We start from the raw sequence: 18,678 nt of genomic DNA, 5'->3' as shown, positions 1-18,678 counted from the left end.
TTTTCTTACTTGATGACCATTACACATTACTTCAGAATTAAACTTGTTTTTTTTTCCAAATATTATAAATCCAGCCACAGGATGGAGCTGAGATTTTGCATTTCTTTCTTGCAAAATCAGTGGTTAAACATTCAGAATTTCCACAGTATAGAAACAGTGAAGTGAATATTAATGCTGCCACTGCTCCTGATTTAATGGGGTTAAAGAATCCTTCACGCCTTTACTACTGTTTACAGTTTAGTCTATGGTCACGTGTACTGAGGTACAGTGAAAAGCTTTTGTTGTGTGCTATCCAGTCAGCGGTAAGACAATACATGATTACAATCGAGCCATTTACAGTGTATAGATAAATGATTAGGGAATAAGGTTTAGTGCAAGGTAAAGCCAGCAAAGTCCGATCAAGGATAGTCTGAGGGTCACCAAGGAGGCAGATAGTATATTTATACTTAAATTTTGGAAAAATACACCCATATCAACTCTTAAAATGTGGATTTTAAACATGTTGGACACAGCACATCTTGAAGAAATGCGATTCCTCCTAATAGATAAACCAGACCAATTCTTAACGAGTTGGTCTCCATTTATCAACTTCTTGGAAGCATATGGTGCAACAAAATCGTAAAAACCAATTGTTTCAGGACTGGGTGAAGGATGGTCAAGAATATAAATACCTATCCCCTCTAATCTCCTACTTTCTACTCTTTCTCTTTCTCTCTCCCTTTTTTTTCTTCTCTTTTTTTTCTCACTTTCTCTCTTTCCTCCCTTTTCCTTTTCACACACCATACATCACACGCTTTTCTATTTTGTATTATCTATTCTCTCTTTCTTTTATAATAAAAAATTAAAAAATGAAGTTGTACATAAAATGTAACATGCCGATATATATTAGGCACCTTGGTGCCACATTACTGTACTTACTTCTAATAAAATTAAAAAATATATATAAATAAAAAAAATAAAAAAAGAGGCAGATAGTAGTTGTATTTTGATCTGGAATTCCCCAATTTGCAAATAAGATGGTGGGGGTGGGGCCCTGCAATATTGAAAGATATCCTTCACAAGTGAAGAAGTACCATTTAAAATGTAATGGAAGCAAAGAAGTCAGTCTGCATTTGGCAAGGTTCAACAAATCCGCTGCTGTTCTTTGAACAGTATTAAAAGACCATTTATGTTCACCTGATGGGACAGGCAGTGAAACGTAATAATGCCTCATCTGAAATACAGCTCCATCAGGTATTCCCACAATATAATCAGCCTAAGATATGTGTTCAAACCTCCGTATAGAACTCAAACGCATGGACCTCTGGCTCCTGCTGGATAGTTCATCTCTATCATTGCTGTAATTGGACTGGTAAACCTTGTAAAGATTGTTTTCACAGAGACGCACAAAAATGTCTTCACTTTTCCCAAAAATGAGGGAGCCCATCTAAATTTGGCATCTAGCAACGTTATACCGCAAGCCAATTGGTACTTAAGTGTTTGGAAAGAAACTGCAGATGCTGGTTTATACTGAAAATAGACTCAAAGTGCTGGAGTAACTCTGCGGGCCAGGCAGCATCTCCGGAGAAAATGATGGGTGACGTTTGGGGTCAGGACTCTTCTTTAGACTGGTTAGACTTTAGCAGTCCGAAGAAGGGTCCCGACCCGAAATTCACCCATCCTTTTTATCCAGAGATGCTGCCTGACTTGCTGGGCTACTCCAGCACTTTGTGTCATCTTTGGTATGGAACTGTTTCTAGTTATTTTAGCTTTATTGTCCCTGAACTGTTTGACTTGCAAGGCAAAGATCTTCCAGAATGAAAATGTTAGAATATCCTCTGACTGATTTTGTTTTCCTAATTTTGGACTACTGTTCAATAGTAATTCTGCTTGCACTTTTCTCTTTTACTTTTCTGAGTTTGATCTTCTTCAGGTGAATGGTCCTTTGCTGTGGGAATGTATTCTTGATGTGTTCAAGAGAGTCAGGTATAGCTCTTGGGGCTAATGGAATCAAGGGATACGAGGAAATAGCAGGGAACAGGGTACTGATTCTGGATGATCAGCCATGATCATGTTAAATGGCGGTGCTGGCTCGAAGGGCAGAATGGCCTACTCCTGCACCTACTTTCTATGTTTCTATGAATAACTTGTCATCACATTAGCAATGAGACTCATTGATTAGATAGTCAATTATGAATTAATTTATTTACCATCACTCTTGACTCGCCCGCCTACTGCAATGGTTGCTCAATCGTTCCGCTAGATTTGATTATCTAGCAGAGATCTAGCAGAGTAAATTTAAAATAAAAATAGATAGAGCTGGAAAAATCAGCAGGTTAGGCAGCTTCTGTAGAGAGAGAATACATTTGTTTAAGTTGACGAACCTCCATTGGAAATAGCCAATGTAAGGGGGCACAGGAAGTACAATTAGATCAATAGTACTCTGGGTAAAAGACTCTGTGCATTAACCCTGGCTATTCCTCTCATGATCTTATACACCTCTATAAGATTATCCCCAATCCTCCTGTGCTCCAAGGAACAACATCCTAGCCTGCTCAACTTCTCCCTACAGCTCAGGCAAAGATGATGCAAATGTCCACAGGGTAGACATGTCAGTGAGGTCTAATTTGCAGCTCTAGACCTGAGAGGAGGGGTTAACCCGAAAGGCTCAAGTTCAAGTTCATGTGAGTTTATTGTCATGTGTCCCTGATAGGACAATGAAATTCCTGCTTTGCTTCAGCACATAGAACATAGTAGGCATTTACTACAAAACAGATCAGTGTGGCAATATGATGAACACAAGTAACAACAAGCCTGTGATCAAGATAATTTGTGTCAAAATAATGAAGTTGTGACATAAAGGGGAGCACGAGGCATAAAACAAAAGATGTACACCGCTTCTTGACACGCTTTTGTTTCTTGTCTTTGCCAACATCCCTTTGGTCATCAAATGTCTTCCTGTCTTCCACTCTGTCTCATTATCCTCTCCTCTCCTCCACCATTCTACTAATTCCCCAAAGTTGCAAATTTTGATGAATGGTCATTAACCACGTTAGAATGTGATTCTCTGCTGGATTTGCTGAGGATCTGGAACAATTTATCTTTTATTTCAGATTTCCAGCACCTGCTATAATTTATTTTTGGTTCTCATGATCGAATTTGCCACTTGTGTTCATCATTTTGGGTTAGCCCATACTCTCAGGTTTGGAGCTGCAGATTAAACCTCACTGACATGTCTGTCCTGTTGACATTTGCGTGGGGGGTGATCTTAGGGGAATCAAAAACTAGAAGACATAGGTTTGAGATGAGGGGGAAAAGATTTAATAGGAACTTGAGCGGCAACATTTTTACACATGGGTAGTAGGTGTATGGAATAAGCTGCTGGAGGCAATAGACAATAGACAATAGGTGCAGGAGTAGGCTATTCGGCCCTTCGAGCCAGCACCGCCATTCAATGGCTGATCATCCACAATCAGTACTCCGAGACGTAGTTGAGCCAGGTGCTATCACAATGTTTAGAAGATATTTGGACAAGTACCTGAATGGTGTGGGTTTAGAGGGATATGGGCTAACCACAGGCAGGTGGGACGAGTTGTTTGGGCATGTTATTTGGCGTGGACAAGTTGGGCCGAAGGGCCTGTTTCTGTGCAGTGTGACTGTACAACTCTAATCAACCCAAAGTGTTTTTTTTGTTGTTGTCTGATTCACACCAAGAAGAAAGTGACAGAATAATCTCACAATCATCAGTGGAACGGACCAAAAATGAACACTCAATAAAGACGTCGCAGGAAGGTTTGTTGTAACATGGCACAATAAATGTGTCAGAATGAGAAAACAAATGGTGAGGCATTGTAAGAGGATTGTATGCAGAAAAACATGAGGTGGAATATTAATGTGCAGCTGTGTGCTAATTGCGTACAAAGCACAAAACGGATAAGAGATGGTTTAGTTTAGTTTAAAGGTACAGCGCGGAAACAGGCCCTTCGACCCAGCGAGTCCGCACCGACCAGCGATCCCCGTACACGAACACTATCCTACACACACTAGAGAAAATGTACAATTATACCAAGCCAATCTTTGGAGTGGATTGTCTGAGATAAGGGTTGACTGCTTGTAGATGAAGCGATATGTGGATTGTTTAGTGCCGCAGCTGGTTGAGCTGCTGCTTCACAGCGCTCGAGACTGTGGTTCGATTCTGACCTCTGGTGCTGTCTTTGTGGAGTTTGTACCTACTCCCCATGTCCATGTAGGTCTCCTCCCACATCCCAAAGATGTGCGGGGTTTGTAGGCTAATTGGCCTTGTTAAAAAAAAATCTCTTAAAATGTAGGGAGTGGATGGGAAAGTAGGATAACATAGAACTAGTATGAACGTGTGATCGATGGTTGGTGCGGACTCGGTGTGCCAAAGGGTATGTTTCCATGCTGTATCATTCAATTCAATATCTGTAAATATAAATATTTTCCATCTCTGCATTGAATTTGTAGTACATGAACACCAGTGTAAGAACACTCAATATATCATGTAAATTTTTTTACTCTTCTAAGCATCATTAATCTGTTTCCTTTCAAATAAATTAGCTCAGCAGAACCAATGCAATTGTAATTTCAGACAAGCATATGAAGTGTCAAATATGCTTAATTTACACAAAGGATTTCCAAAGCTTTTATGTTTATCTGTTACAAGGCTAATTGGCATATTAATTACCGGAAGAACCAGAAAGGAGAGGAGTATTTCTGTCCTCTCACCAAGAGAGTTTACAATTAGTTTGCATTGATGGAGCCAAAGTAGGGTTGGTTGAAAATTCCTAGGATTCAATATCACCAACAGCTTCTCCTCGACCACCCATGCCAAAGCAATGACCAAGAAATCACACTACTCTACTTCCTTAGAAGGCTTAGGGAAGTTCGGCATGTCCCCAACAACTCTCACCAACTTCTACAGATGCGCCCTCGATGGTGTTTTATCAGGCCGCATCACAGCTTGGTTTGGGTACAGCTCCATCCAAGACCACGAGAAATTGCAGTGAATTGTGGACGCAGCCCAGACCATAACGCCAACCAACCTCCCTTTCATTGACTCCATTCATACCTCACGCTGTGGCAAGTCGCACGCTGGCCACTCTTTCTTCTCCCCCACCTATCATACAAAAGGAAAAGAAGTGTGAAAATGCACACTTCCAGATTCAGGGATAGTTTCTTCCCAGCTGTTATCAACCAATGAATTATTGCACCACAAGGAGAGAGCAGAGCTGAACTACTATCTACCTCATTGGTGACCCTCGGTCTATCTTTGACCAGACTCCATTGCCTTTACCTTGCACTAAACGTTATTCCTTTATCATGTATCTATACAGTATAAATTTATAATCATGTATTGTCTTTCCGCTGACTGGTTAGCATGCAACAAAAGCTTTTCACTGTACCTTGGTACATGTGACAATAAACTAAACTGAACTGAACAATCTGGAACGTGCTGTATTACGTTGTGTAGGAAAGAACTGCAAACCTGGTTTAAATTGAAGATAGACACAAAATGCTGGAGTAAATCAGTGGGACAAGCAGCATCTCTGGAGAGAAGGATTGGGTGATGTTTCAGGTCGAAACCTGAAGAAGGGTCTCAACCCGAAATGTCCCCCATTCCTTCTCTCCAAAGATGCTGCCTGTCCTGCTGAGTTACTCCAGCATTTTGTGTCTATCTTCAATTTAAACCAGGTTTGCAGTTCTTTCCTACACAATTATTCAAGTTATATCAAGCACTGTTTATGAATTTGCTTTCACCACTAGTTTCAGGCAGCACGTTCCAGATTGTTCAGTTCAGTTTAGTTTATTGTCACATGTACCAAGGTACAGTGTCCAACTTGAATCAATATTATTTTCAAAAAATCGTAAGGGTAGAGGGATAGAGGCAGAAGGGGCTTAATGTCATAGCTCTGTCAAAATGCTGGAATTGACTTTTTTGGGCAAATGGATTCCCTCAAAGTTGCCCAATTCCAGTGCCATCGTGAATTGGAAGCAGATTGAAAGGACTGTGCTAAATGATTCAATGCAAGGTGACACAATTGGACAAAATGTAATTTAATACAACATAATCCGGTGGGCAGCAGAACATGCATTTTTCATTTTGAACTGCATTATTTTCTTTAATGGTGAATAATTATACATTAAAGCCAACTCACTGAATCTTCATGTAAACAGTCATGTGCCAAACTAGCTATGACATGACCACAACAGGGACACACTTTCTCCAGCCAACAACTTTGGGCCAGAACCAAGACTTGTGTGGGTGGGAGTGGCATAGCACTCTTTCCAGTAGGTTTACAATAAAAAGAGTGAACTTATAGAAACGGTCGTGTGCCCACTGAGTTTCTTAGATAATCCATCCATCGCTTGCTGATGGAACAAGCTGTCAAATATCAGACACTCATCTTTGAAAGGTAGTTTATACGATAAGCAACTGGAAAGAACGGGTCCTCTTTCTGTTTGAATTGGCTGAAGTACAGTCTTGCATTCTTAAACAGGTCTGGGAGGAGATGGGTCACTTCTCTGAAACCTCTATCAAAAATTGTCACAGTTTAGAGATCACATTTAAAAAAAAATGATTCCACATGGATTGTGTTGTAGTAAATTACAGTGATTTTAAAAAATAAAGTCAGTTGGCCTCTTCTTATAGGCTGTGCAGAAGATTGTCTCAAAGATTTAAGAAGGGGACATCAGACATTGATCTGCTCTCATATCTTGTCCTTGTGTGCCTTGGCCAATGTTCCCAGTCTGTTGCCTTCATGGTCTCTCGATGTCACGGTACTTCTTTCGGAGAATGGAAACTTGATCTTTGAACAAGACGGGGTCGAGTCGGAGCTGTGATTGTACGAGGGGCATGGCGCCAAACCAGCTGGCAAATGTGTTAATACAGTTCTGTCTCTGTGTGAAATGGTCTGGATTGGCCCAGAGAGTACTCTTCAACCCCTGTGTGATTGGGGGAAATGGAAAAAAAAAGAAACAAGTCAGAATAGGTAACGTATAAACACAAATATTGCAGCTAGCGATGGGATCAAATTCCTTTATTGTGTAGTTTGGTTTAGAGGTACAAAGCAGGAACGGGCACTTCGGCCCACCGTCTCCGCGCCGACCGTTGATCAACCATTCACACTAATAATAATAATGGATGGGATTTATATAGCGCCTTTCTAATACTCAAGGCGCTTTACATCGCATTATTCATTCACTCCTCAGTCACACTCGGTGGTGGTAAGCTACTTCTGTAGCCACAGCTGCCCTGGGGCAGACTGACGGAAGCGTGGCTGCCAATCTGCGCCTACGGCCCCTCCGACCACCACCAATCACTCACACACATTCACACACAGGCAAAGGTGGGTGAAGTGTCTTGCCCAAGGACACAACGACAGTATGCACTCCAAGCGGGATTCGAACCGGCTACCTTCCGGTTGCCAGCCGAACACTCAGCCCATTGTGCCATCTGTCGTCCCAGTTCTATGTTATCCCACTTTCGCTTCCTACACGCGAGGGGCAATTCACTGAAGCCAGTCAACCTACAAACCTGCACGTCTTTGGAATGTGGGAGGAAAGCGGAGCACCGGGAGAAATCCCACGCGGTCACAGGGAGAACGTATCAACTTTGCACAAACAGGATCGAACCCGGGTCTCAATAGCTATGTTTAAAAGGCATTTCAGACATGTACATCAGATTCAGATTCAGATTCAATCTTTATTGTCATTGTGCAGTGTACAGTACAGAGACAAGGAAATGCAGTTAGCATCTCACCCAGAAGAGCGAACATAGAATAATAGAACAGTAAGATATATATATATGTACGTGAACAAGCAGGGAATGGAGGGATGTCGACTATGTGCGTGTATAGCGGGTGTAGAGTTTAAATTAATATAATGGTCAGTACAGGCAAGGTGGGCCACAGGGCTTGTTCCTGTGCTGACCCATTCAGTCTGAAGAAGGGTTTCGGCCCAAAACGTCACCCATTTCCTTCGCTCCATAGATGCTGCTGCACCCGCTGAGTTTCTCCAGCATTTTTGTGTACCTTCTGACCCATTCTAAGTTCTTTAATTAAGTGGAATTATACCCGTTGCTATATCAATATGACATCTAATCAGGGTTGAATTATTTTTATGCAGAACTGGGTTCTGATGGAACTAATTTCCAGGATAAATTACAAAGAGTGTGAATTATTCAGGCCCTCAATCCCTCTCTCCCACTCATTTTAATTTCCAGTCCTTATTATCCATCCACAGTTTCCTCTAGTATCCAGTAGCCGTTAATATCTTCAACATCCTAATCTCTGCCATCCTCTTGATCGCATCTTGAGAGAACCCACACCCCCCACTGTCATCTCACTCCCTTTCTCTCATTTCTCTGTCCCAGTTCAAGTGTTACGCTTGTGTTTTTGTCTCATTCTGGGTTTTTCTGTTCCTTTCTCAAACCTGACATTTCAGGGGTTAAAAAGCCAACACAGTTGGGCCAAGCTTCCCGTTGCCCTCACCACAATGTTCTCTTAAATATCCCGTGACTTGTGCTGCAAGTTGCAACTGAGCGGAAAAGTGCATGGAGGATTCAAAGTGGCGCAGCGGTAGAGTTGCTGCCTCGCAGCGCCAGAGACCGGGGTTCAATCCTGGCTACGGGTGCTGTCTGTACCTCCTCCTTGTGTCCTGCGTGGGTTTTGTCCGGGTGCCCCAGTTTCCTCCCACACTCCAAAGACGTACAGGTTTGTAGGTTAGACAATAGACAATAGGTGCAGGAGTAGGCCATTCGGCCCTTCGAGCCAGCACCGCCATTCAATGTGATCATGGCTGATCATCCCCAATCAGTACCCCGTTCCTGCCTTCTCCCCATATCCTCTGACCCCCCTATTTTTAAGAGCCCTATCTAGCTCTCTCTTGAAAGCATCCAGAGAACCTGCCTCCACCGCCCTCTGAGGTTAATTGGCTATGGTAAAATTGTCAAATGTCCCTAGTGTGTGTAGAATAATGCAACTGTACGATGTGATCGCTGGTCGGCACGGACTCGGCGGGCTGAAGGGCCTGTTTCCATGCTGCATTTCTAAAGTCTAAAGACTCACGATACATGATGCCTGCTCCACAGTAAAGGAGCTCAGTGGTTTCTCTTTTGGGACTTCCCATCTCAGCAGATAATGCAATTATGAAATGGTGTTGCATAAAATAGAGCTGAACGTTCCAGTGGGAGTGATGAAAGGCTGAATAACACAACCAATAATTTCAAAACCGGTCGCATTTAAGTAAAAATACTCTGAGACGGGGCAGCTGCGTCACGGCAGCTCGTGCGTATCCTGTTGCGTACATTCTGTCATCTGGATAATGCTAAAGGCGCAGCTTTTTGGAATTCATTTACTTTAGTCATTACTAGAATTACTGCCTCTAAATTATTCAGCAGGAGTTAATCAATAATTTATTGTAGACGAGGGGCAGTAGCACGATTCCCTAAACCTTCTGACCGCGGTGGGCTCATCATTGATCGTTGGTTGTCAGAGTTGGTTCAACCCATGAACGATGGGGTCTAAATCTCATGGGGGCTGCCTACAGGATCAAGGAGAAAATCAATCCAAGCGCCAGCTGCACGGTGAATAAAATGAATGATCGGGTAGCGTCTTGAAAACTGATTCCACCCATTTGGTCTCAACGAGGGGGGGGAAGGCAGGGATGAAATGCTAAACTCGTGAAGTGGCCGCTAAGTACGCCCTCTCCTATTCCAAGGGAGGAAGCACGAGATGGCATGTCTGGGAAAGTATCCCCTTATCCCATTTCCTCTCTTCATCATCATTCTTCCTGTCAGCACGTGAAGTATTTTAGCTGATTGGACAGACGGAGTCCTCGCTATATATCTCATGTCAACACAGGCACAGTGACAGGTCTATATTCCATTCGATTTGTAGACTTCAATTACGTGAGGTCTTTGGGGGTAGGATGAAGTCACGACCTTGCGAATCTTAAGGTGACAGTGTTATCCACTGAGCCACAGCTGACGTTTATATTAGTTGATGATTGAAAGCGAGAGGATGCCCTTTGGGAAAGCTGCTTAAAACACAAAGACCATGGCTTTAAATTCCCGACTGTTCTGGACACTTGTAGAGCTGATCATTTAAATAGTCCGAGCCACACAGTGTGGAAACAAGCACTTCGTCCCAACATGCCAACACTGACCAACCAGTCCCATCTACACTAGTCCCACTTGCCTATGTTTGGCCCATATCCCTCTAAACCTGTCCTATCCATTTACCTGTCTAATATGCTTCTTCAACCTTGCGATACTCCCTGCCTCAACTACCTCCTCGGCAAATGTGGTGGTGGAAAGCCTGCTGGATCTCCCAGTTGCTAAGCATTTGAACTGCCCTCCCCTTTGTCAGAGTGAGGCCACAGGGAACCTATTTCTCCCCTTCCCCCACATTCCCTCCTCTGGCTTCACAATTTGCAACTATTCAATCTCTTTGTCTTGTGCCGTCTACGTTAACCTCAGGCCCTTGTTCCAACTATCTAGTTATCAAACTCCCCCCCTTGCCTGCGTTCACCTATTATCTGCCACACTTTGTCCTGTTCCTCCTCTCTCCCAGTTTTCTTTCCCACAATATGTCACTTATCCCCATGTTCTCCAAAGATGCTGCCTGACCCGCTGAGTCCTTTCCAGCCATGAAATTCCTGGCTTGTACCTTCCTTTCTCGGATGTTTTCACCCAAACCTCCATGGGATCTTTGAATTGAATAAATTTTATTAGCCATGTATGTAGACCTTCAAGGAATTTGCCTCGGTGCTTTGCTTGCAAGTAGCAACACGATATACAGTAGACATTTAAGAATAAAACATTATAATTTAAACATGTGGAGAATTAAATCAAATACCAGAGCAAAAGGAGGCTACAGTCTTTTGGTTGTTGAGTAGAGCAACTGCTCGTGGAAAAAAAGCAGTTTTTATGTCTGGCTGTGGAGGCTTTGAGTCTGGAGTCGCCTTCCAGAGCGAAGTGCTTCAAAGAGTTTGTGGCCAGGGAGAGAGGGGTCAGAGATGATCTTACCCGCTCGCTTACTGGCCCTTGCAGTGTACAGTTCGTCGATGGGGAGGGGGGGGAAGGTTGCAGCCAACAAACAAAAATAATGGAAATGCAAGTAGCCTGGCATGATGTATCTTATCGATCCTAGTCACTCTCTGGTATTGGCCCTCCCTTCCTTAAATCTCTTCCAACCCTGCCTCACCTAGCTCATCCACTCCTAATTCTGTCTTCTTGCACAACACTGCTTTATTTTGCTCTATCATTGGGTGACATGCCTTAATTGCCAAGATTCAAGCATTGAGATTTATCCTCGAGCATCTTTGTCTCCCGCACTCTCCTTTTAAAATGCCCCTTTAAAGTTTTTGAATTGGCTTTTGATAATTTATGCATTTCAATATTTGTCTATGTGCCTGTGTCAAACTTCTCTGACACAAGGCCTGGTTGACCAAAGGTTTGGTCAAAGAGAGAGGCTTTAAGAACCGGTACCCGGACGTGGCGTTGAAGGACGAGCAGCCGAAGCAAAGAAGTGGAAGCCAAATAACCGAAAGGAAACAAAGCCAAAACGCCAACTAACTGAAAGGGTGGGTCGCCTAAAAGCCAACTAACCGAAAGGCCACTCTGCCGAAACGCCAACTCACCGAAAGGCCGCGTCGCCTGCAAGCCAACTGACCGAATAGCGGCTCTGCCGAAAAGTCAAATAACTGACATGTCGTCGCCGGGGGGCAGGACTTGTCAGCGATTGGTCCAGACCCCCGCGTCCATCAGATCACTGGCCGATGGGGACGGGAGGGTGGGGGTCATTTTCCCACACACAAGCCATCGGTGACTGGGCACTCTGAACCCGAGCGCCACGTTGTAAGCAGCCGAAGGAGCGCATCCCTCGGGACAGCCCCCACTCTCCCACGGCCACCCTCCACCTCGTCTCCCCCATGCGACCGCACGAAGGGCTTCTCGTCTTTCGATGCCACGTCCGCACACATTAAGAACCATCACACGAGAGGGAATGGGGATAGGTGGAGGGTAAGTGAGGAGAATTTCAGTGGCATTGACCTGAAGGTTCAATAGTGGAGGAGCAGAGGTCAGGGCTGTGTAGAAGTCCAGAATTGGATGTTGCAGGTTTCTTAATGGTTACATTGCTGGAGATGGTTAAGGTGGTAGGAAGGTGTGATACAATGGAGGGATGACAACTGTAAATGGGAAAAGTTGCCAGACAGGTCAGCAACCAAATGGGGAACGGCTTATTAGGACTCGGCCCGAGTTAGAAGTTGGTGGCAAAGTTTTGAATGAGTTCAAGTTCAAGGAATGTGAAGGTGTAAGCTTGACCAGGAGAGCCCTGGAAATGTCAAATCCAGAGATAAGCTGATGAATACCCTTAAAGAGGTATATAAAATTATAAGAGGCGTAGATAGTCAGAAGATGCCTCCTATGGTAGGCATATCAGAATCCAGAGAGCAAAGGAAGGAGTTTTAAAGGGGTTTTGAGGAGATTTTGATTTTTTACTGAGTGGATGAAAACCGAAACTTTCTGCCAGAGGAGGTGGTGGAATGGGATACAATCACTACATTTAAGAGGCATTTGACTAAGCAGGGCACAGAAGGATACAGACCTAATGCAGGTAAATATAATGAGGGTGGAAGGGCATAGAAAGCCAGCATGGATGTGGTGGGCTGAATGGCCTGTTCCTCCTACAACTCTGACTATTTTTCCCCACCATTACTTTCAACCTAATTATCAGGGGAGCTTAACTTTAATCTGTGTTGTGTTTTATTTTAATATAAAATGGCTCTTGAATCAAAGAACAAAGTTTAAAATCAATGACGTGAAATGATATACGAGCTGGACTAGTGCGATCAGCAATGCAAAAGGGATGTACTAGTTGGGAGAATTTTAATCAAGAATTGCCGGTGTATAATGACATAAATATTACACATTGCCCATTTTTCACAAGTAGCTGCTGATGTCAACAAAATGTTTTTGGTCCAACTTCTGTAATCGGCATCACACTACATTAATCACCAGTGTTTATTGATCATGGCAGAGTAGACAGCGGCTCAGCTTATCACACGAATATTGCCGTGATGCTATCATTATTCAGTGGTCGAATCGCGGTACCAACACTAATTGCTGGAATCCATTTCTAACGATGTATTCCTTGTAATTATATCTGTTTGACATCCCGGCTGGTCGTTTGGCTCACATCCAACATTACTCCTCATCCCCTTTCAGTGTCACTAAGTTCAAGTTTCATGTTAGCAATCAGGTGACTACACAATATGACTACACCCAGGGGTTCCTTTTAAGGGGATTTGTAATTCTTTTTACATTCAGAGTCCAGAACCAGGGGCCACAGTTTAAGAATAAGGGGTAGGCCATTTCGAACGGAGACGGGGAAACACTTTTTCTCACAGAGAGTTGTGAGTCTGTGGAGTCTGTGGAATTCTCTGCCTCAGAGGGCGGTGGAGACAATCCAGAAATGTTGTCTGGATACTTTCAAGAGAGAGCTAGATAGGGCTCTTAAAGATAGCGAGTCAGGGGATATGGGGAGAAGGCAGGAACGGGGTACTGATTGGGGGTGATCAACCATGATCACATTGAATGGCGGTGCTGGCTCGAAGGGCCGAATGGCCTACATCTGCACCTATTGTCTATTGTCTATTTATGAGGAAAGAGTACACAAGGTAATGGCAGTATTGTTTATAATATAGAAGATTAAAGGGGCAATTTAAATTGGTGGTTTTAACATTTAGCAAGGAATTGATAGGTGACAGAAGAAGTATTACCATGTGGGTGCAGTAGGATTAAAGTTGACAACATTTGTACTTTAAAAATAAGGGGCAGGTTTCTGTTGTTGGATGGGTTTTTTCCTTTGCTGCCTCCATTTTGCCTCTCATCCCTCCCCATCCTAGTTCCATCTGCCCCATCCACCTCACTAAAGAATGAATCCACAATCTCTTGAGCCACCTCCAGTACAGGCTGTCTTGTTCTGGGGATTTGTTGCCTATTGGTTTCATAAATATTTTTTTAGCCAACATTTTCTCTTTAGTAATATCAATTCCTCTGTTTCTCGTTACTATTAGCTGAACCTGTGTTATATTTATTGGCTTTTGCAATGAAGGCGGATACAAAATATTTCTTTAATGCCGTGAACTTTTCTCGGTTCCACGTTATAATTTGTCCAGCCTCTGTCTCTGGAGGGCCAATTCTTTTCACATTTATAGTAGAAACTCTGAAAATTATTTTGATATTTCTGCTAATTTACTCTGGTATTTTATCTTTTCCCTGAATGTTTTTTTTTGAAATTTCAGACCAAATCTTCAAACTCTACCAAAGCAAAGATATATATTATTCCTGAAGAAGGGTCTCGACCCGAAACATCACCCATTCCTTCTCTCAGGAGATGCTGCCTGTCGAGCTGGGTTACTCCAGCATTTTGTGTCTAACTTCAATATATTATCCCTAACGGCAATGGTATCTCAGCCTCAAGTCCACCACGATTCTTAAACTATAATTAGGCACGGATAAATCACATTTCCTGTGGAATGTGTGCTGGTTGTGAACTGTGGAATTTTTTTTTTAAATGCTCGCCTTTTTATTACCTACAGGCAAATATTTGAACGTTATTTCCCAATTTATGCTCATTACAATGTAATTGGCTGAACTTTCAAATCTATATTCTAATTACATCTTCTCCCTTTCCAACTGAATGTAAAATCAAAGCATGCTCACTTTCCTTGTAATAATCTTTTGGAATGCAACAAAAGCTTTTCACTGTACCTCAGTACACGTGATAATAAGCTAGACTGTATCTGTATCAATGCGAACATTACTAGAGACAAGCTCCAAAGTGGCCTAAATGGTAAAAGGCAGGAAAAAGTATACCAGGAAAAAGTCCCTGATATGAACTCTTCTTCCAAATGTTTTTTCCCCCCGATTTGATTTGTCCAATTTATAGGAAGATTTGAGTACCCCAGTTGTATTGTATTATCTTTGCTGCAAACTCTTTTTATGCCCCTGTCCCACTTAGGAAACCTGAACGGAAACCTCTGGAGACTTTGCGCCCCACCCAAGGTTTCCGTGCGGTTCCCGGAGGTTGCAGGTGGTTGCCGGAGGTTGCAGGTAGTGGAAGCAGGTGGGGAGACTGACAAAAACCTCCGGGAACCTCCGAGAACGGCACGGAAACCTTGGGTGGGCGCAAAGTCTCCAGAGGTTTCCGTTCAGGTTTCCTAAGTGGGACAGGGGCAATACTTCCTGATTCGTGCTGTAGATCTTTGGCATTTTAGTGGGCAAGCAAACAATGCCAACTCTTGTTTGATTTGTTGTTATTTCTGATCTCACCCACTAATGCCTTTGGCCATTGCGCCAAATTTGCTATTAGATCAAACCCATTTATCTCTATTTGTGCTATCAGCTCGTCCAACTTATGAATGTCAAATACAAATTGTCTAATTTACCAAATGTTCTTGATTGTTTTTTTGTTCATCATGCACATTACTATCGAGGTCTACCGTTTTTAATCATTCTCTGGTACCATTACCTAAATTGCTTTATAGACATCAGCTCTGGAGAGAAGGAATGGGTGACCTTTCGGGTCGAGACCCTTCAATCTCACCCATTCTTCTCTCCAGAGATGCTGCCTGACCCGCTGAGTTACTCCAGCATTTTTTTGTCTATCCTGGGAGTAAACCAACATCTGCAGTTCCTTCCCACACTATGCACCTAAATTGCTTTATTGACCTGATCTCATAGCCCTTTCCTCCAAATTTGTCCTTTGTCTGAACCTTTATTCTCCATTGTCCATTTCTCCGTATGTTACCACTGAAGTAGTTTCCATCCAGACAATGCATTCCAGACCACAGCTTTCTGCTTCCAAAATGTTATCACTTTATGTGCGTTTTTGCCACGGAAACAATTAATTATGACGAACAATGTCACGGGTAGATAAAGTGACCCTTCAATGGGACCTTAGGGAATTGGGCTGTAGATTTAAAAGCAGGACTTTGATGATAGCAATCTCTGGATTACTTCCAGTGCCACATGGGAGTAGGAATGGAGCAGATGAGTGTGTGGCTGAAGTGCTGGTACAGGGTGTTTAAAGGCCGATCTCTACAGGGACAGAGATAGGAGAGGTTTAAGAGACCCGCGGGCAACTTTTTCCACACAGACGGTAGTGCATATATGAAACAAACTTGCAGAGGAAGCGGGTAGAGGTAGCTACATCTGCAACATTTAAAAGATGCTTGGACAGGTGCACAGCGAGGAAACATTTGGATAGTGGGCAGGAACAGGCAAGTGGGACTTGCTCAGTTCAGCAACTTGATCAGCATGCACGAGTTGGGCTGACGTTCCAGGTTCCATGCTGTGCAGCTCTATGAATCTTCTAGACCCCATTAAACCATTCATGAACCCACTAGGAAGGTCTCAAAGCCCTCTGGTTCCTCCTTGAACAGAGACCCAAATCAGTTCCCCTCTACTAATACTCTCCTCTGCCTGCCAGAGATTGTCCTCACCCTCAACAACTTCTTTTAACTCTGGTCACTTTCAAGTTAAAGGCGTAGCCCCAGCTACGCCCGTCATTCATCAGGTTATACTGAACAGTCCTTGTGCCAAACGTACACTGGCAATGTCCCCCACTCTTTCTCTGCTGCGTAAATGACTGCATTGGGGCTATCTCCTGCACCCATGCAGAACTGGGCGGCGCAGCGGTAGATTTGCTGCCGTACAGCGCCAGAGACACTGGTTGGATCCTGACTAAGCTTGCTTGTCTGTACGGAGGTTGTACGTTCTCCCCATGACCATGTGGGTTTTCTCAGAGATCTTCGGTTTTCTTCCACACTCCAAAGATGTTCAGGTTTGTAGATTAATTGGCTTGGTATAAATGTAAATTGTCCCTAGTGTGTGTAGGATAGTGTTGATGTGTGGTGATTGCTGGTCGGTGCGGACTCGGTGGGATGAAGGGCCCGTTTCTCTAAACTAAACAAAACTCAATGATTTCATTAACTTTACCACTAACTTCCACCCTGCCCTCAAATTCACTTGTACTATTTTGGACGCCTCTCTCCCCTTTCTTGATCTCCCTGTCTCCATCAAAATGCTCACACTATCGACTCCCCCCCTCCCCACCCATACTTGCCTATCTATATTCTTTCCTCTGGTTTCATATTTTCAGAGTTCTTCTATCCTTATCTCACACCTTTTGTCCTTTTATCTCTGGTCTTTATTCAATAATCTGCCAATTAAAAAAACCCTCTTGCCTGTATCCACCTATCACTTGCCAGACTTTGTCCCGCCCTCATCTCTCTTCCAGACTTCTCTCCCCCGTCACCCTCTCCCACCACTGCAATCTGTCTGAAGGAGGGTCCTGACCCGAAACGTCACCTAATCATGTTCTCCAGAGATGCTGCCTGACCCGCTGAGTTACTCCAGCACTCTGTGAAACGTCACCTAATCATGTTCTCCACAGATGCTGCCTGACCCGCTGAGTTACTCCAGCACTTTGCATCATTCCTTTACATCTGCCCTTAATCTTCACTAGTCCACACAGAATCACTTCGCCAGTTATTCCCTATTTCCAAATTAATCTCTTCTGCACCCATTTCAAAGCTGAGACATCTTTTCTGGAATGCAAAACCATACTATCCTCTAACAGGTGACAAATTGACAAATTTTGCCAACCAAACATCCACTGATTACAATCTCCCTGATTCTGTTTTAAGCTCTGACATGAAATCACCAGGGTCATAAGTGATAGGAGCACAATTAGGCCATTCAGCCGATCAAGTCTACTCCACCATTGAATCATGGCTGATCTATCTCTCCTCCTAACCCCATTCTCCTGCCTTCTCCCCATAACCCTTGACACCTGTACTAATCAAGAATTTATCTTTCTCTGCCCTAAAAATATCCATTGTCTTGGCTTCCACAGTCTTCTGTGGCAAATAATTCAGCACAGATTCACCACCCTCTGACTAAAGATATTCCTCCTCATCTCCTTCCTAAAGGAACGTCCTTTAATTCTGAGGCTTTGACCTCTGGTTCTAGACTCTCCCACTAGTGGAAACATCCTCTCCACATCCACTCTATCCAAGCCTTTCACTATTCGGTAAGTTCGGTAAGTTTCACTATCCAGGGACACAAAACCATTTTGTCCATTAGAATAAAATAGTCACACATTACGTGGATATTTGATATTGCAAATGAGTTGTCTGCTCGTATATAGTATGTAAAATAGCGACCCACCTGCTGCATCAGAGTCTCTTTATACTGTTTCTTCTGTGTGACTTTGATTGAGGGAAGTTTGGTCACTGCCGACACCAGAAAATTCATCAGGATGTCCTCACAGTTGGCTGTTTGGTCTATGAGTGCAAGTAGACTCGCAGGCAGGTAGTTTGTGAACAAGTAATGGTAATATCTGCAAAGGCACAAAAAGAAAACAAGCCCAGGAAATATCATAATTAAAATTGATACATTGTGTGCAGTTCTGTAATTAGAGATACTCTAGTTATTGTGGGGTATTAAGTTACAAAAGCATCCTTGGTTTCTGATTTGTTATTGCATTGTAGGGGGTGATCGCTGGTCGGTGCTGACCCCATTGGCGGAAAGGCCTGATTCATAGAAACATAGAAACATAGAAATTAGGTGCAGGAGTAGGCCATTCGGCCCTTCGAGCCTGCACCGCC

General features: G+C 43.4%; 1 protein-coding gene across 1 annotated transcript in view; it reads right to left on the bottom strand.

The window, feature by feature from the left end:
* Positions 1 to 6,038: 6,038 nt before the first annotated feature.
* Positions 6,039 to 18,678, bottom strand: part of LOC116988377 (exostosin-1-like) — a 216,782-nt gene continuing 204,142 nt past the window's right edge. Inside the window, exons 10-11 of the mRNA XM_033045037.1 lie at positions 18,239 to 18,410; positions 6,039 to 6,942 (exon numbers count right to left, since the gene is read on the bottom strand). Of these exons, the coding sequence (XP_032900928.1) occupies positions 6,757 to 6,942; positions 18,239 to 18,410 (358 nt within the window). The 3' untranslated portion in view covers positions 6,039 to 6,756. The remainder of the gene's footprint in view (positions 6,943 to 18,238; positions 18,411 to 18,678) is intronic.

Source organism: Amblyraja radiata, chromosome 27 (genome assembly GCF_010909765.2).
Source record: "Amblyraja radiata isolate CabotCenter1 chromosome 27, sAmbRad1.1.pri, whole genome shotgun sequence".
Lineage (NCBI taxonomy): Eukaryota > Metazoa > Chordata > Chondrichthyes > Rajiformes > Rajidae > Amblyraja > Amblyraja radiata.
Note: the sequence above shows the minus strand (reverse complement) of the source record. Positions and strands in the feature narration are given on the sequence as shown.